General features: G+C 38.7%; 1 protein-coding gene across 1 annotated transcript in view; it reads right to left on the reverse strand.

Annotated features, from left to right (window-relative positions):
* Nucleotides 1-19501, reverse strand: part of mlphb (melanophilin b) — a 37673-nt gene that overhangs the window by 10666 nt on the left and 7506 nt on the right. The window contains exons 2-7 of the mRNA XM_062431335.1: nt 15783-16004; nt 12976-13115; nt 7868-7926; nt 5375-5461; nt 3507-3690; nt 2867-3108 (exon numbers count right to left, since the gene is read on the reverse strand). Coding sequence (XP_062287319.1) covers nt 2867-3108; nt 3507-3690; nt 5375-5461; nt 7868-7926; nt 12976-13115; nt 15783-16004 — 934 coding nt within the window. The remainder of the gene's footprint in view (nt 1-2866; nt 3109-3506; nt 3691-5374; nt 5462-7867; nt 7927-12975; nt 13116-15782; nt 16005-19501) is intronic.

The following is a 19501-nucleotide window of genomic DNA, read 5'->3' on the forward strand; positions in this document are numbered from 1 at the left end:
AAAGAAAGATCAGATTTTATTAATATATCAATCAAAATCTGATGTTGCATCCGCATTTGCAGTATTAATCTGTTCATTTATTCACATTTTCCTTTAATGTTTCACTTATGTGTTTATCAAACAAGTAAACATACTACATAACTTCACTCTGCTCCATTTTAGCTTCATGTGTGTCTTGGCTTTGTCCACAGTCTGTGCTTGTTTTTGACTCATCTTGACATCACGTTCCACAAACATTATCCAACTGCATGTACGTCACTTGACTATCAAACTCACTTGTCAGCTTGAACGTTTTCCAAATCAGAAATCGAGCCAGCATGCAGTGAGCTTGGATGAAGCCGCCAACAAGAAATGTCACGGCTGTTTTTGATGTCTGACAGGCACATGTCTGAGATGCTTGTTTTCTTCTTGTATCTTGTTTGTGTTGCCTGGCTTCAAATTTACCATGACGAAATATCAAAGGTGTAAATTAACAGGGGGCCAGGCGAGGGCTGATAACACCAGTCCTGTTTTTGTCATGGCTGCCTTCCACCACCGAGCTTAATCACCTCCTTTGTTTTGATATTCCTTATCTTTAACGACAACAAAGGGAGTTTTTTTTATTCGAATAGTTCCTGTTATAACATAGAGTTCAAGAGTGTGTCTGAATCCACTCAGAGACACTTGAACTCAAAACTAGAGGATGTATGAGGGTTTCTGAAAGCAGTAAGGGAAGTAGCTCACTAAAAGTCGGTCAAACTAATGGTAAACAAAATCTGGTTTTTATTTGCTCCTCGTGAACAGATCAGCAACAGTTGCTGTGATCCTTTCCAGGGACTGAGTTGTATGCTATCACATAAATAGATACTGATGATGTGATGTGTGTTACCTCCCTCTGATCTTGCAGCTGTCTCCCCTACATCACTCAACATGTCATCCTGATAAACTCTTGTGTGTGTGTGTGTGTGTGTGTGTTTTTGTGTGTGTGTGTATGTGTTTCACTTCGAGTGTTGGCCTCGAATATCAAAACGAAAAATAAGTCTGCTTTCAAAAATATGACTCCAAACCAAATAATGTAATCATACAATATATAACAGTACTGTTTATTGTCTCATATTTTATTCCCTATATTTAAAATGATAATAAAATGCTTACATTACTCCATGTTGTGGTGAACATACCTTGAATATGTTATATGGTAAAGCAAAAAACATTGAAAAAATCTAGTGAATAGACAAGTCTAAACTTTTTCCCCTTGTCTGATATATTTCTTTTCTCCACAAAAAAGTTCAATTACCTCATTAAATAAATCTCTAGATTCACACAGGCGGGGAGTTCCAGTCCTCTGAAATGATGCCAACGCGGAAGTAACTTAAAACTGCATTCTATCAAAAGGCCACCAGGGGGCGACCGTTTTGGTGTCAAAAGGACTTCCGTCTCTATACAAGTCAATGGAGAATTTACCAACTTCTCACTTGATTTCTAACCTCAGGGCGGACAGATAGTCTGCCGTGAACTTGTTTCACACCGACAGTTTTCTCCTGAGTTTTGTGGTTATAGTCGTAACAGCTAACTCGGTTAGCATCACCAGGTTGCCGGTGTAGACTGTGGTAGATCCAGCTCTCGCAACCTCCCCCGCTCCGCCTCATGCCCCTCCTGATGCCCATATAAACAGAATCCGTGTTTTTATTTTTCCCGGTATGCACCTGAAATTTTCAAGATGGCGCTGCTCAGATCCGAAACTATTGGCCTCCGAGCAGCAGTCCACAAACCAATGGGTGACGTCACGGATGTTACGTCCATTTCTTATATACAGTCTATGGATTCACATCTACTCTTTCTTCCTTAGTGAAGAAAACAACATCTGTAAATATGCAAGTATATTTATTTCAAAAGTTTAAGTGCTGGACACAAGATGTCTGCTACTTCATGAAAAGTCAATTCTTACTTCCACATCATATTTGCTAAAGCCACAATATTCAAGTTCTTAAAATCAAGCCAGTGTTAGCATGTCACCCGAAAACCAGCGTGATCCTGCCCATCAGATGTATTAATTTGGAAATACGAAGCTCTTTAACTGCAGATCTTGGGAGCTTGCTATAGCCTGTGATTAAACCATAGTGACATCTTCCAACTTCTAATGCTAGCTTGGAGCTTTGGTAGAAAAGGAGCAGCAGGCCAGAGGTACGTTCATGTATTGATTCAAAGCCGTGATATTCCTCCCCTGACTTTGGCTTCCTCTGATTGGTTTGAAGGTAAAAAACCTGAGAAGGGAATATCTAGTTGTGATGTCACATGCTTGTATGTACATGCCTTAATCTTTAATTTAAGGTGAGCACAGGAAAGTTTTTCCCCTTCAGCAGATGAATGGGAGAACAGATTCTGCACATACATTATTCTGCACAGTGAAGCTCAAACATCCAAATGAAGCAATGAAAAGCAAAACACATTCTTGAGTAGATAGGGACTTCAAAACCTTCAAGTTCAATCGTGCTATTGTGATATAGTAATATTTCAAAATGTCTCATGATCATAACATGTTTAGTTCTTTTGTTCCCTACCAACAAGTCTTGACTTTTAAACTGCGCCAAGGGGAAAATAATCCTGAACAGTAAACTTTTATAAACCACCATTAAAAACCATATGGGTTGTATGCGCTTCAATAAAACTGATTGATATCAGACATAATATTTTTGCAGTGGTGGGAATCGATTATGTAAGAAGCCAGAACTTTTTTCACTGTAACCATGCCATTTTATAAGTTTCAATGTCAAATTCAATCAAAAAGAAAACATCAAAACTGGATTTATGACTGTCCCAAAGCATCTGCCAGATGAATGTAATATAATAAGGATTTCATGTAATGACTGAGAGATATTAATAAGACCTGTGGTGGAGGGTTGGCTGAGTTCAGGCTCTCCTGGGATGTGTGGCTGTAAGCACCAGGATGAGACTGGTAGAACGGGTAGAGCTGGCTGTGGACGTCCTCTTCCTCCGAGTAATCAGGGCCGGGCAGATAGATGCTGCTTCCTCGGGCGCCTCCAGCACTTCCGCTGCCACATGAAGAGTAGCTGAGTCGGGAGATGGAGCGAGATGGGATAGTTCGGTTGTCCGGGTACACAAGGTCATCTAGAAAGAATTGTACAATAATGTGTTTGATAAATAAACTGAGTTCTCAGTAGAGGCAAAAGATACCTTCATGGCTGCACAAAAAACCAAAGATGTATCATAGGCAAAAATAAAAATAATAAAACCACATTTGAGTCAGACCAATCCAATATTAACAGAATATTGGATTGTGTTTCCCCCAGACATTTTGGCTACAACGCTCCGGCCAGGCATGGTTCTGTGGTCCACCATGGCCAAGCTGGTTTATAATGTGGAACTGACAGTAGGCTACCATGGGAAGATGGTGTTGAGGAAGTTTATGAGAGGAAAAAGACCACATTCTCTAAACTAGCAATTGAAAACTGGCTGGAAGATCAAGATTTTCCTTGTAGAAGTTGGGATTTTGTCCTTTTTTTTACCCTGTTGCGGAGCCAATCTAAGGTCCATCCTCCGGCTGAGGTCAAGTCCAACATCCGTATTGAACTCCAGACTTCTGCATTGATCGTCCAAAATCTGTTGGAAAACAAAGGCCATGTCAGCCTCAGCAAGCATCGACTCCCTCACAGCTACATCCGTGACCGTGATGTCGTGGGAGCCTGGGGCCTAAGAGTGAGATGAAGAGAGGTTAGTGCTACAGAGAGCTGAAGACCAGTGGGACTGTCTGTGCTCTGATCCAGAAGTGAAAAAACCTGTGATAATATAAAGAACTAAAAATCCAGCCTTGAAACATGGCCTAACGCAACAGCCTATTGTATTATTTTCTCCATATCTTTATTGGAGGACAAAGACGATAAAGGTTTTTTTTGCTCAGCGTTCTCTGTCTTTTCAGCGACCTATAAAGAGCAGCATTTCCCATGAGCTCTACACCATCATGAGTTAAACATCATGACTCGTCCATGAGCGAGTTCTGCCGTCGAGCCAATTTGTCAGAATGTTTTCAATATTTTCACAAAAGGCAGATGTTGAAAGAAACTGATGAACGAGAGATTGCTTTGAGTTACAGAAGCAAGTGGAACAGAGGCTAGACAGGAAATGACATCATGACTTCAGCTCTCTATTAAACCGCTCACTCTTAGGTTTGCTAGAAACTTAACATACAGGGAAAATATATAACACTATTTCTGAGAAAAAGTGGGGTGAAAGCAGTAGTAAAGAAATAATAACTAATTCATTATTCACCTGGACACAATAATTTAAGAATTTCCAAACTTACCGTTACTTATCATTTATTCCGAGCTACAACTTTTAAAGTACAAGAGAAACTGGTTATGTGTTAGCTAAGTAAAGGATGTTATCAATCAAATCATTAATGGTGGAATACATTCTCTGCATACAAATTAAATTATTTTTGATAGCACTAATGTGATTAAACAAAGATAATAAAGCGCTATGGGCTTCAATACAATACACAGTTGAGCTGCTTCCACTGGTGGCACAGCAGCGGATGATAATGTCCAGTTTTAATACTATGACCACATTTATTTTGGGTCATAAAATTCAAACCAAGAACCTCTTTATTTGGTTTTATACTGGCATTCATTTTGCATTAACAATTATTTTCATTATTGATTAAATGACCTATTTATTTAGTCAATTAAGTGATGATTTGCTTGGTCTATAAATGTCAAAAAATAGGAAAATATGTCCTTTGGAATTTCTTACAGCCCATGGTGACATCAGAAAATGTCCTTTTGGGTTTGATAAACAGTCCAAAATCCAAAGAAATTCAGTTTACCATCATGTGACACAGAAAAGCTTCAACTCCTTTGTTTGAGAAGCCCCAACCAGCAAATAGCTATGTGGCATTTTTTCGCTTAAAAAAAACCCAAAAATGATTATATGATTATCTAAATAGTTGCTGATTCATTTTTTGTCAATTGGCCAATTGTCGCAGCGGTAATCAAATTTGCTTTGATAATATAACTCACAATATAAAACACTGAAGATTTCCATTGTGACTTGGTTTCATGCCACTTTAGTCTCTTTGAATTTGACAAAATATTGTCTGATCGTTCTGTTAATGTGCTGTTAGTGTCTGCGCATGCAAGCATCAACATCTGGATGTACACAATGACTCTACTGTGACCATATTGAAGAAGAATGATTGAACGATGTGATAATGTCTGTGCTCAACACTAATACAATATTGTCTTGCCAAAGCTGTTTAGCAAAGAATGAAAACAGAGACAAGCTGAAGAAGAGGCAGACAGACAGCTCCTTTCATAACTGCATGCAGATTAGTTTGGTTCTGGGAAAAGCTGGTTCTGTGTGGTTGTCCAGCTTCTACCTGATGGGATTGTCTTCTTGAGTCGATGGAGTAGTCCAGATCCAAATCAAAGGGATCGACAGTTAACCGCCTTTTGGTCTTTTTCATCTTTGAAGGGCAGAAAAGGAAACACCGTCACCAACAGAAAAGAGGCAGTAAAGAAAGAGAAAGAAAGAGGATTCAGAGGAGATAAATACTAAGTTGACTTGAAGAGAGGAGATGAAGTATTCAGCCCTGAAAAGTTCTTGTATGATGTTCACTTTTGAACAAATTAAACAACAAATTGGTCTGACTGATTCTTCTTTTCTTACATACAATTATCATGAATGTTTAAGAAGGATTCTGTTTCCACTGCCTGTGGCTCAGAACATGGCCAATTGTGCAGCTGCCAATATGTATTGATCATTAACTTGTGCAGCGCCCAATGCCTACTTCTCCATCCAGCTTGCATTGGAACAGTATTACAGACTGAAAACATTATTTACAGTAAAACAAAAACTCATCATTTATCGTATACTGGGTCCTTATGCAGCCCCTCAGTTCAGCATCTGGCTGCAGAGGCTATGTAATCAAACAGTACATTTTGCTTCTTTTTCTTGTTCTTTACTCAAAATTGAAACTTCTCAAATATATCTGTACACATTTGAGCACAAATACAATATGAAACATCCCGTGGAACAAACTTAGCAACACAAATTATAAACCGTTTGTGGGGACGCAACTATAATCTGATACCAGTTCGATGGGAATTAGAGGTAACTTTTTATACAGAGCATTCAGAGCAGACTGAAGTCTGGCTTCTGACTTGAAAGTGGCATTTTCTTTTTTTTATACATGTGTTCACCTCATGTTTTGGAACTTATAATGTAATATTTTGTTTTGTAACTAAACCAGGGGCGATTGTACGATCAGACCTTTAGGGGGGCTCAGCTCATAATGAGAATTTGACATAAATTTTACAACAAAACCACAATTTATTTATATTTAAGGGTGCTGAGATCAAATTTAGAGGTGCTAGAGCACCCCTAAAAAGAGTCTAAAATCGCCCCTGAAGTAAACAAACTATGAATATAAAAAAAGGACAAGAAAGGACATTCTTAACACTGCAAATTACCTGTAATAAAAAAAACACAGTTGTCTTCTTAGTGTTACAGGAGGAAAACCAATCAGAATGTCCTCAAGTATCAAGAACAAATGTCATTTAACAATTAATTACTGTATTTATGCATCAAGTCATTTCTGCTCCACTGGATGGAAAAAAAAGGCTTTAAGATTCATGCTCAGTCTCTGTGTCATCAGAGCATGCACCTGACCCAAGAATCCTTACGTAAGACCCTGAATCCCAGCAGCTCCATTTTATTATCTCTGAGTGGGCAAAAATGTCAGGAAAGTTTCCCAACATAAATCAGTGAGGCGTTTCACAGGGCACTACTCTATGTGGAACAGTAGGGGGCACTCTGTCTAAATGTAAAACAAACAGGGGGTGCAGGAAGCACCACTTGGCCCTCTTGTAGTCTGTCTTTCTGTAACATCCATCAAAGGTCTCAGTCTTAGCAGATGTAAATAAAACCTTAATCAGGTCACACTGGAAACAGAAAGAAAGTCTTCCAGAGCCCACACGAGTGCAGTCAACATTTTTTCCCCTCAATAGTTGCTGCAGTGATTGAAAATAAACAATGCTTAGCTCCTAAATTACACAGAGACTGTGGTATAAACAATAGTAGCCTCGGTTTTATGACAAATTCCAGTGGACTTGGTGCCTCGTTTACAATCTCAGGACTTGAACCAAAGGCTCTTTCAACTTTGCTCTGACATTTTTTATGTGCACAATTATGTATGACAGCCTGGTATTTACCCACAATACACAGCGAGTGAGTGCCGGCTCGACCGTACCTAACCTTAGACGTCACCAGCTGTCAAAGGAATTCCAGCTGTTCATGAAGGCTGGTCGAGATCATGTAGATAAGGCCTCTGCTTTTCAACAGAGGAAGGACCCGTCAATATGACAAAGATCAGTGCTGAGCACAGCAGAGTCTTTCAAACACTGGCTTGTTTCAGAAAACATCCATGCACAAACGCTGAATTTCATTTGAATGGAAGTGTCTGTCCTGCAGATGAGCTTTCATTTCCCTCACCAAAACATCTCTTAATCAAGGAACAGGAAACATGTCAGGTGTGGCCAATAAATCAACAGAACTGAAGTGAATCCCTTCTTGTTTGTGGGTTTCCACGTGTCAGGGTCTCAACATGAATTAGCAGTGGGAAAAAAAACAGAGCCCTTTATGTTCTGCTGTCTGAGTAATGAATATGATATCTATGATTCTTATTTTATGATAACTATCAGATTAATGCTCTCAGCTGGCTGCAAACACAAACAAACATTTTTGCACCTAAAAATATCTGCAAGATGCAGAAAAAAATAAATATGAGGTATGATAGGAAAAGATAAGCATGGGAAAGAAACACATATACTACTTACTGTAAATGAAATGATTAAAAAATGATTTTCCATACCCCTTGGTAGTGTTGTAGTGACTCTGTGGCATCAATACTGTGCTCCTCATATCCATCTGCTGATAAAGGAGACAGACATGTTAGTGTTATACTACAGCTTTTCACTGAATGAGAACATACTGTACAATAAATGAAGAATAATTTCAGGAAGTCATGTGACAGTTCCCCATAGCGCGCTGTACATCTTGCAGCAATCACATTTATTTCCACCTGGCAGAGCAAGTAGACAGCACAGGAAGGCAACAGCAGGAACATTGTGTGTTTTTCACTTTTTAAGAGAGTGTTTATGAGTGAGTTTCGTTTATTCGTAATAGAGAGAGAGAGAGAGAGAGAGAGAGAGAGAGAGAGAGAGAGAGAGAGAGAGAGAGAGAGAGAGAGAGAGAGTGAGAGTGAGGAGGGGGAGACTGGGAACAAGAAAAGCTGCAGAGAGAAGTAAAAGTTCAAGTATGAGCTTCTCAGATCAACAGATAAAGTGATGATGTTTGAAGCTAATGCAGAACAACAACACAACAGATTAAGGTCATAAACAGTTACAGTAACACTTCTGTCTAATTTCCAACATTCATTTTTCCACATCGCTCAACAGGAATAATCTCCAGAGAGAACAAAACACTCAATTACTATGATCAATACTACTATAAGAACACTACTAACTCTTATGATAATAATTAAACTGGGGTCTTGGAGACTGTCTCTGACTAAAACTTCCCTGGCTCTGCAAACCGCACCAGTTAAACCAGAACTTCTTTTCCCAAACCACTGCAACCACTGTATGAGACATCCAATGCTACAGAGTGCAAAGGGTTCATTTTAATCATGTAATTTAATATAATGCGGTGTATTAATGATTATATGAAATGCCCTGATTTAATTTCAAATGATCCTGATTTATCATGACACTCACCACCTGCATTAAGAATAAGCTAAGGAACATTGATTGTAAAATAATGCTGAGGAGGACCACACACATGGCTGGATTAACCTTCTTAGGGGCTGCAGAGCAAAGAATTAAACTGAGTCCACCGCTGACGTTTGTTTGTAGTAATCTGGTTAAAAAACAAATTAATTCAGGGGTTGACATATGGTTCATTTTTGACAGCCTTATTAATATTTGTTAAACAAAATAGGTAACAAAGTAGGACCAGGTATTCATCTTTGCAGCTTATAAAGTGGTAGAAACTATGCATTTAATCAAACAACAGACCAACTCATATAAATGTATCTGCGGGCTTTCTGGGCCCCAAAGCTTTGCCTGGTTGCTAATCCAGCCTAGACCACACAGACTCACAGAAAAGGGCTCCAACTTTCTGAAAGTTATTGCACGAATGGTTTGTGTGCAGGATGATGAGTGTGGAAGCATACTTTAGGACTGTGGATAACAGAAAATGATTTTTTTAGTATTGTCTGTTAGCTATAATAGATAATGATAAACTTGGATAAAACTCTAATTGCCTTTTAGCTACTTTACTAGAAAAGCATACTGTCTTCACTAAAGATTTAAAAAAAATTCCAATTCTTACAATTTCAAGAAAGGATGTAATAAGACCAGGATCTGTGGTAATAAAAGGTCAACTCAAAAATGATTAACACTGTGAAGTGGTAGCGCTACACAGACAGAACTATGAAGCCACAGCTTTTGCCTTAATTTGACAGCTGAGATTCACATTTAAGTCACATAATGTTATATTTCTTAATTTAGAGACATTTTTTGTGTGATTATGAAATCTTTTCTCCCTTAATTATTAGATAGTAAGACATAAGAACAAGAGACGGCCTCCAATTGTCTTTTTCTGTAGGATACGATTTGCTAAAGAAACGTTCCTGATGATAATTAAAAGTCTACTTACTGTGGACCTCAGGGTTGCTCTGGGTGTCATATTCCTGGCCCTCTGGAAAACAAGAAAAAGGGGGGAAAGAGATGAGTTATGTATTTGTGTTTCATTACAACATCATGTAAATTATATCCAGAAATGAACTTGATTGTTTTAATAACCCTCTCACTGTCATCTTACACAATGAAAGAAATGGTCAGCTTTGCAATTGTGCCATGCATTAACGACAATAAATAGCTGAGCAAATTGAGATAATTCAGGTCAATCTTAGTTTCCACATAAAATATTAATCAAAAGCAGAAGCAGTCGTAGCAGCTTAAGGCTGAGGAGCAGAGCTAGAGTCAGCCAACTCAACTCTTATGTGAACAAAAACCCAGTTGTAAGCATCAGTGTTACATCTCCCAGTGTGCACATATGATGACACCCTCCGAGCTTTGGGGGCCCGACGGACCACAGCAGCATACATACAGTAAAACGACAGCAAAAGAATGTGTGTGTGTGTGTGTGTTTCAGAGTGTGTGTGTGTGTGTGTGTGAATGTGTGCCCAGTCATGCATGTTGAATTTAATCCAGGTGGTCACATGAAAGCCTACATGTGATGAGTTGCTGATCAGTTCAAACATAATGCATCTGCTAACATACATATTTATAGCCATGTTTCATAACTACAACTTGCATCTGTGCGCACTCTGCGAGCTGGATTCCACATGCACACACGTCAAACAAAGGTTTTGTTCTCCCTCCCTCCCCCCTTTTCTGTCTCTTTCTCTCCCCCTGTCTCTGCAGCTCTGGATCCTTCAATTCCAGGCACAGAATGGGAGACATGTGACTGGATGATCACAAGGGCCGCTGGGCTAAGCCAGCAAACCAACTCACTCTGTATCCTTTCCCAAAATCCTTGAGGGTGACTCAACGTAAGCAGTACCAGGAGTCCTCATAATTCATTGATCGCCTGATGCTATGATCTCACTTGGAGACCTGCTGTGTATAATAATGCTCAAAGCTAATATACAGTGTGCCTCAAGGATCCTTGTTTTATATGCTCTGGGTGTGGCCAGGGCATGATGGCAATGCTGTGGGAAGTTCATGAACAACTTCAAAAAGAGAAGAAAAAGTTCTGGGAAGGTTTTGATGAAGCTTCATATCATCACTGCATCAGACTTTAAACACAAGCAGCAAACATAAACAAGAGCAGTCATCACATTAGTATCTCTGGTCTGGGTGATTATGTTTCCTGAGATGCAGAGTTTCTACATGACAAAAAAACCTGCCATTGGAGGACCTGGCCCAAGCTGTATCCAACGCCTGAGATAAGTAGTCTGTGACAACAGCTGTGAGGAGCCAACGCCGGAATAACAGGAAAAATGGAAGAGATTAAATCCCCCTGACAGATCTGGCAGCCCGCTGATGACGGCTTACTATATGAAAAAGAGATAGGAAACTTCATTCCTGTGATTTAGTATCACAAAAATGTGGGGTCTCACAGACAGATGGAGGCAAATTAAAGGAAAACACCAACATAAATTTTATAACCACCATGAACATCTCATTATATTATCATTGCTACTATTACATCACTATTACATCTTATATTATGTCACTCTTATAATATGCTATTAAACTGTTTTATTCCATTATCTCATCTCTGTCATCTTCTCTTTGAACTTGATGTCTAGACGTTGACATCAGGAGACGTTGTGTGCATTGACATCTGCGGCTTGGCATGGGCTTTTAGTTGTGTAACAAGCTATTTATTCAAACTTATATCATGTATAACATTCATGCTATATTACATAGTTGAATGTTTTAATGTAAAGGTGGATGAATCATATAACAGAACAATAAAGTAAGAATGTTTAGTTATCATTTAGTTACTCCTGAAACTTTTCACCATAGAAACAGCTACAGCAACACAAACTAAGCAACATGGGATCGTCTCTTTCATCTGATGTCTGTGATGGATGTGGTTGTGTCAGGCTGTATGACCTCCTCAAATATGAGGACATGTGTTTCCAACTTTAAGAAATGTATTGCAGGCTGTGTGACCTGATCAGGATGATTATTGCTTAACTATAACTAGCAACAGCAACTGGAGGTTTGGAGACAAACTGGAATTTGAACTGGCGAGGAAATGGATGGGTCAATAGCATCCATTATATCACATATGCATATATACTAATCAATGCACACATGCTAACAGACTTTACTAATATCCATTCCAAACACCTACTATGCCACTTTGACCTGTATTTTACATATTTGCAGTATTGGTTACACACATATATTTATACCTACCAGTTTGGGTGATGAATCAATGAAGTTCAATCTGATCTTAAAGTGTTTTTAGTCAAGTTTTGTTCCACCATTAGTTGCCAGAACAGCTTCAGTGATTCTTGTTAAAGAGTCTCTAAGTCTGTGAACGCTACTGGAGATGTGAACATCATTCTTAGAAATGTTAAGTCGCTCCAAATTCTCCCATAGGTGTTGAGATCTTGACATAGCATTGAAAGTGTCCAAAACACAGTGCATGGCCTTAAAGAGCCTGCATTCCTTTGTTCATTAGATTATGTGGGCTGTCTTCACTTACTTAGACAAAAAGCAGGAGACTTTTTAACTTGAAATTGAAAACTCACCCAAATCACACATGTGATGCACTTGTCATGGAGATTTTTTGCCAGCTAGAAGAAGCCATAGTGTGATTCAAAAGGCTGAAACATATTTTCCATGCAGTTACAGTATAGCATGCAGCTGTAGAATCTCCTTGAAGCCTTTCATTTATTGGGGATTTCTTATGGTAAGCCCAAGCAGACTTCTAGCAATGCTCTGCAACTCTGGCAGACTCCACATCTGACCTGCAGCACCTCCAGAGGGCTCGTGGAGAAATGAGTGGAGCAGATGGAAATTTGTGAGGGTTCAAAGAAACCTTGACTTGGGAGCTGACATTCTAGCACGTTCGCAACCTTTGATTTGCTTCACATTCATCAAGACGTTCCCGCTTGGCAGCTGCCCAGAATAACCATTTTTTGACTGTTGCCTGCTGAGCTTCAATCAGTGAGGTTTAATATCATTGCTGAAAGACCATCATGACAGTATTTGTGAAGTAATCCCAATACATATTATCACAGAAGGATCTTGGATTGAAACATTCCAGACACAAGCTGTTTGACAGGCTGCTATAAAAAAAACAAAACCCTTCAAATCTTTCAAAAAACTAATTTAACACACCTTTACATTTACTTTCTAAACCGTAAGGCATCTTTATAATAAAAAAATTCACCTCCAAGATCATCCGGAGAGCAGTCGTGATCTCCACTCAGCCTTTTGAACAGTGATCGCATCACCTTAGCACTGCCGAAGCGCTTGAAACGGGCACGGACGTTTTCATGGAACCACTCCAAAGTGCCGATCTTGAGGACCCTGTTGGAGGAAATGGAGGGGACAAAAAAGAGACTGATGAATTCATACACATACCAGATGTAATAGAGAAAATACCTGTGGGAATATAAATATTTCAACAACAAGGCCTTCATATACCTTGTTTTTCCACGTAGCAAGAGAAAGAAATTAATAACACAGTATGGAATATTTTTTCACAGCTTGATATTTTCTGGACCTTGGCTGAACTCAGGGAAAAGGCCTTTTCAGCACTCAGCCTCATCTGAGAAAACAAAAGTGCAATGGTTGCATATGGAGCTGGAATGTGATGGATGCATTTAATTATATTCAAATCTTGAAGAATAAAGGAGGAGATTACATTTGCCAAAATGTCCATCAAATACTGTTTGTGCAAAACCCTGAACCTCCTACCGGTGATAAATTATAAGTTGGTTTGGACAAGATGATAGCTAATGCATAAAATATAAACACATTCATGTACGCAGGGACCAGAAAAGCACTTTGCTTGAGGAACTCAGTGTTAGTTATCTATAGCTTGTATTTGTGATTCATTCTACCCAGGCTGAGCATGTTTAGGCTGCTTCAGAAACACATGACTCATATACTGAACTCTAAATACATATATAGTTTTCAGTTGACATAATGTCAAAGTATTTGTTCACAAGCAGCTGAAAGCTCACACATGTACTGAGGAAGTCTGCTCACATTAAGGTACACATCAGCTGTTTGCTTTCTTGAGTTTGTTCCTAACATTGTTTTTTTTTTTTTAAATCAACACTACTGCACTGAAAAACTTTGACCTAGACTGTAGTTTGCTGTCATTTTTCATCGCAGTAACTAAAATCAAAATGCCATCAGTAACTTTACTTCAGACCCTAACGGTGCAATGGACGTGGATGCACTATGAAACAGCATGATTTTATATTTATTACATTTTATTACATGATTACAGAAAAAGGGAGAAAGGTTTTGCAGTAAAAACCACAGAGGAGCTTTGACCCAGGTCATTTCACCCAAGCTGTATAGCTCAACAGTGCTCTAAAACTGTCCCGATAGATCAATGAGCCCCCAAAATAATCCCATCAGCCTCTAAAGTTTCATTTTCAGTTTATTCACAGCCAGGAAACATTCATGAGTTATATTGCTTTTTTTGTTTTTTATTTTTTAGAAAGGTTAAAGGCAGTCTAGCAAATATTTAATGCATAAGCCACAGCCAAGGCCGCATCACAATTTAAGTATAAAAGGCCATGGATTAAAGTCGTCCTTTCTCAGTTTTGGGGTTGTGACCCCATGTGAGGTGAACTGATATGCAAGTATCTTCTCACAAAGCTGCATTATGTTGAGCCTTAAGCTTAGTGGAAGATACCAAGCTGGTAAAACATTTGACTGAGTGACTCATTCAGCTGTTATGTGAACTCTGTGGTTTTGCAAACCAGCCGCATCTAGCATCTGGTTGAACTTTCATGTAAACAAGCGCTGCAAGGATTTCAAGTTCAGAGCACCAGTGGATTGACCAAAGGTGTCACGACACACTTTAAAACACATGGTTGCATTCTCTTAGATGTTGTGAAGGTGGATTTAGCGCTTTAGTACTGGTCCAGGCTGTGTGTGGCAGATGAAATGAGATTAAACCCCTGACAAAGGCAGAACTGTGACATGCAAACACGACATCTACTTTAAAGTCTACCTCCATTCAGAAATGTGTTTCTCCTTGTTTAAATCTGAGTTTGAAGTGTAAAAGCATGATTTGATACATCACAACTGTGGCTCAATATTAAACTTACACAAATGTAATGTGGAAACTTGAAGCCTCAAGTGCACATTCTCCGAGAATGGACTTTTCTGTGAGGAAGGAGACATCTTGAATCCTGCAGTTAAACTTTAAACTTTTAAACTTTGCATATTCATAGATTCTCAGTCTTTTAATGAGGGAGAAAGTATTTACTTTAACAGTTCTTTTTTTTTCAAAGAAATTCACTGTTTTATGTGGAAAACCCATATAAGACACATATATTTTATATGTCTTAAAACATATGGGGACCTTAGTTGCATAGAGGTAAAATCCCTGTTTGTTATTAATGAAGGATTGCATAGGAAAGAAATGTGTTTCCAAGCCAAAAAGAGGAGGGAACCTCAGATTTATGGGTGATATTTTTAGTGTACAATGATCCTAAAGGACTGAACTACAGCGCTGTGCACTATGGCTTGGAAGATGAATGCAACTTTAAAGAATGTCTCAGATTGAAAATGGTGCATTAATGCAACCAATCAAAAAAAGCCACTGGCAAACCTAAAGCTACTGCTGAGATTTACTCGTCTCTTTCCGTTCGACACCAACATCTAATGTCATGTGAGGAAAACAACATTGCCTTTTTGTTTTGAGAAAGAAGTTTTTGAATTGATCTCTACCAGAACCACAGATTTTTTTAAGAGAGTTTTTTGGCGTTTTGCCTTTATTTCAAAGTCCATTAGTTGTGAGAGATAGGAAACAAAGGGAGAGAGAGAAAGGGGATTGACACATAACAAGGGTCCCACAGTCGGGAGTTGAATCATGGACATTGCAGTTATGTGGTATGCGCCTTGACCATTAGATGACCCGAGCGCCATGAGAACCACAGATATTTTGGCAAGACTTTGGAGCTGGCCTTTCTTTGAATCACTTCATCTTTCATATTTTTAATTTCCTACCTGGCCATGCGACATGGATCACACACCCAGCCGAGCTCCTTCTTGTTGTAGCGACTGCAGGACTTGCAGATGTACAGCTGGCAGTCCAGACATTGACGCTTGCTGTTGACCAGGAACTTAAAGGGCTCGAGACATCGAATACAGTGAGACTCAGTCAGGCTGGTCTGGTTGCCCAACAACTCTCTTTTGGTGTCTTCCTTCTCAATCTTGGTCTTCAGATCTCTATGGAAGAGTAAGAGCAAGATCATGGTTAAACAACTGCACAAAATTATTCTTTTTAGGAAATGATTAAGTAAGTTACACGACGTAAAGGATACATACACTTATTAGAAATACTGCAATAAATCAGTGCAAAGGTAGGGAAGCTATCAAGTAGTTAAAGAAGGCAAGAGAACAAACATATTCTTGGCCAACTTTCCCTAACATCTGCTGTCATATAAACAGCAAACGCTACCCAAATGGATCCTATCATTGAGCTCTATCTCTCCAAAGGGAGTTAATAAAATAGCCTAGGGCCAAAATCATGCCATGTCATGTTTTTGCGCATTTATGAAGAAACAAACCATTTATTATAAAGCATGAAACAACATCAGAGCTGTGATAGCAGAAATGAGATTAAATGTGTTGTCTTTTAGTTTATCTGCTGATATCGGCAAACAAAAGATAATACATTTCACTTTAAGAACCCATACAGCATCACAGAAGAGTGACCCTACATTGTCTTTTGAACAGGATTTGTGGCACTGACACTGAATATTTGCAAATGGCCTTTGACCGATGTCTATATGTGACACTGAAGCATGGCTGTTTACTGTAAATCTACTCCTCACTCATATATTTTGTATAGTAATACAGAAGATAGGGCTGTGGTTCCCAGATGGATCCACACTAACAATTCTGTTCTGTTATAGTAAATCATGTTTGTGAATGCACATCAACAGGCAAGCGCTTGTTTTCTATTAGAAACTGGCTCAGGGGTTTGCCATAAAAATATGATCATAATTTACACTGTTGAAATTTGACAGATGATACACAAAAGTGTGGAGCAGATGGATAGTCATGAAATACTGTAGCTCCAACATGAAACTAACCCTGAAATTGGAGCTATAACATTTCTGTTTATGTACAAATAAAATAAACAAATGATACAGCTTTAAAGTTTTAGTTGGTAAATGTTTCCTCCTGACTCCAGTCTTTATGCTAAGCTGGGCTAAACATGTCCAGCTCTATACTTTACTCTCATTGAGAGACATGAGATTGATCACTCGATCATTTCACTCTAAGAAACGAAGGAGAAAGAAAAAGTACATTTTCATGAGCTGTCATGGAAAACATTTGAACGTGAATTTCTAACTTGTTACTCAGTTTATTGTTTTACAGCCTAAAAAAAAAAAAAATAACTTTATGCCATTTCACTGAACAGAGATTTTATGAGCTGGCTTACAAAAATGAGTGAAGGAATGGTTGTCGGCATACGGATGGCAAGACATGGCTTGATTTTGGCAAATTTGTGTAAATATTATGTCAGCCTTGTTACATGGAAAAGTCAGCAGAGACAGAAAATTATGATGTGCTTGTCCAGGAACCATTCTGTTATAGTTATTTAGATTAATAGGATATAGCTTCATTGTGCTTTGTCTCCTGACTTTTGACTAAGTACTGAAATGCCAAATCAGCTCTTTATCTCTTCAAAAAGAGTTACAAACTAATGCGTGTTTATACTCAGTGGACTGGACTATTGTAATGTTTTCCTACCTAGTCTGCCCAAATTATTCATCAGTTGCAGTTACAAACTCTGTTGCTCAAGTGCTGACTGTGGCCAGAAGGTGACAACATTACACCTGTTTTGAAGTCCTTGCACTCAATGCTGCATCAGTACCCCTACGGGCCCCTGGGCACTGACACTAATGTGTGATTGGATAACCCTGCTGTCGGGTAGAAACCTTGTAACTCATATTTTAACTCACATATTTTGTTTTGGACAGACTAGGTTTCTGACAGTGACCATAATTATCATCATCAAGATAATGGGTCAATGTTGTATTTCTGTAAAGTCCTGCAAAGAAAACAAAAAACAAACAAAAAAAGGGCACATATTTTTCTTCTTCCATCATCGAGGGCCCTTTTTGCTCAAGTGCCCCTGAGCACTTGCCCAGATTGACCGTATTATAGATCTGGCCATGCTTACACTGGTTTCCTGTCAATTTCCGTATTGATTTTAAAATGATTTTACTAGTTTTTAAAACACTTCCTGGTCTTGCTCCAACCTATTTGTCTGATATCCTTTCAATGTGTGTACCAGGACACTGAGGTCCTTTAGAGTCAGTTGTTCCAAAGTGCAGGACAAAAACTTTGGGTGAGCACCTGAAAGTGTTTTTCTGTTTAAACTTCCTTTGGTTGTTTTATCAGCATTATTTGTGTTATATAATCATCAATTTTTATTGAATTCATGTTTTATTCCCTCTTAACTATGTTATTTGTCAATTTGTTTTATTTGTTTTATGTAGTTCTTATTTTAATCCATTTTATTGTTGTTTTTTGTTTTGTTTTGCCTTTTTTTTTTGTTAGTTTTTACAAAAAAAAAACATTTTTATGTCTCTTGTGTGTGTTAGTCTCAAATAGTGCTAACTATTTATGTTTGTTCTAAAATTTATTTGACAAGTTAATTTCTCTATTGAAATGTTCCAGAAGATTAATTTTAGAGAATGTCTTTTTGGAATGAGAGAAATGTCTCTGGGTGCTGAAATTGCACATTGCAATGAATGCAGCAATAACCTGAGCAAAATTGTACTCAAAGGCTTCAAGAAGTAAAGCCAAATCCTTTTCAAACAAACACATCGTTCCTCTCTCCTGTATGACTTGGCAGATGCACACACGTGTGTTATGAATAACTTCATTGCTTCGAGTCAAACCATTTTATATACCAAAGAAAACCAACGAATGTTGGAAAAGTAACAGCCTCACTCAGCACCCGGAGATGCTGACAGTAGGAGAGAGGAAAAATTCAGATAACAAGTCCCAAATGTCACACAGTGTGGGTGGAGTCTGGCAAGACACCCACTAAGGGATGAGTGGATGCTTATTGTTTATTAAAGCTTTTTTAGGCCATGCTTTTTAAATTATGGCCCAGTATAAATGGGATACTTTGTAAATATCCCATAACCTTTTGCAGATACAGCTGCTGGCCGTTAGCAATGCGATTTAAAAGTAATATCTGTTAAATCTGTCCTCCTCTGAAACATCAAATCCCACCGATCTGGTATACAAGATGCTCCTCTATGATTCAAGTAAGATGTGTGCTGTAGGCAGCTTCCAGGCCTTCCAAGCACTGATACATGGCTTGCAAAGTTGAATATCAAAGACAAGTGCAATTGCTAACCAAGGAGTGGCCTTGAGTGGCACCTTTATCAATGTGATGATGTATGCTGTGACATGGCAGATAGTTTGACTTGTCAAAGCAGGAAAAGCAAAGGTGCAAATAACAACATTAACAATGGCTCCAATGCCTCAGTAAGCCATGTCAGTGAGAGAGCATGCTCAATGCCAAAGCCCTGGAACTGGCTCATCTAAATGCAGTGCAGCCATCATTAATGTTATCAATCCCACATGTGCTTTTCCTGCTTTGACAAGGCAAAATGTCTGCTGTGAAAAGGATATATTAATGTCATAAGCTACAGTTTTTTAAAATTGTTTTCTATCCGCTGATGAAGGCCATGGGA

Source organism: Scomber scombrus, chromosome 13 (genome assembly GCF_963691925.1).
Source record: "Scomber scombrus chromosome 13, fScoSco1.1, whole genome shotgun sequence".
NCBI classification, from domain to species: Eukaryota; Metazoa; Chordata; class Actinopteri; order Scombriformes; family Scombridae; genus Scomber; species Scomber scombrus.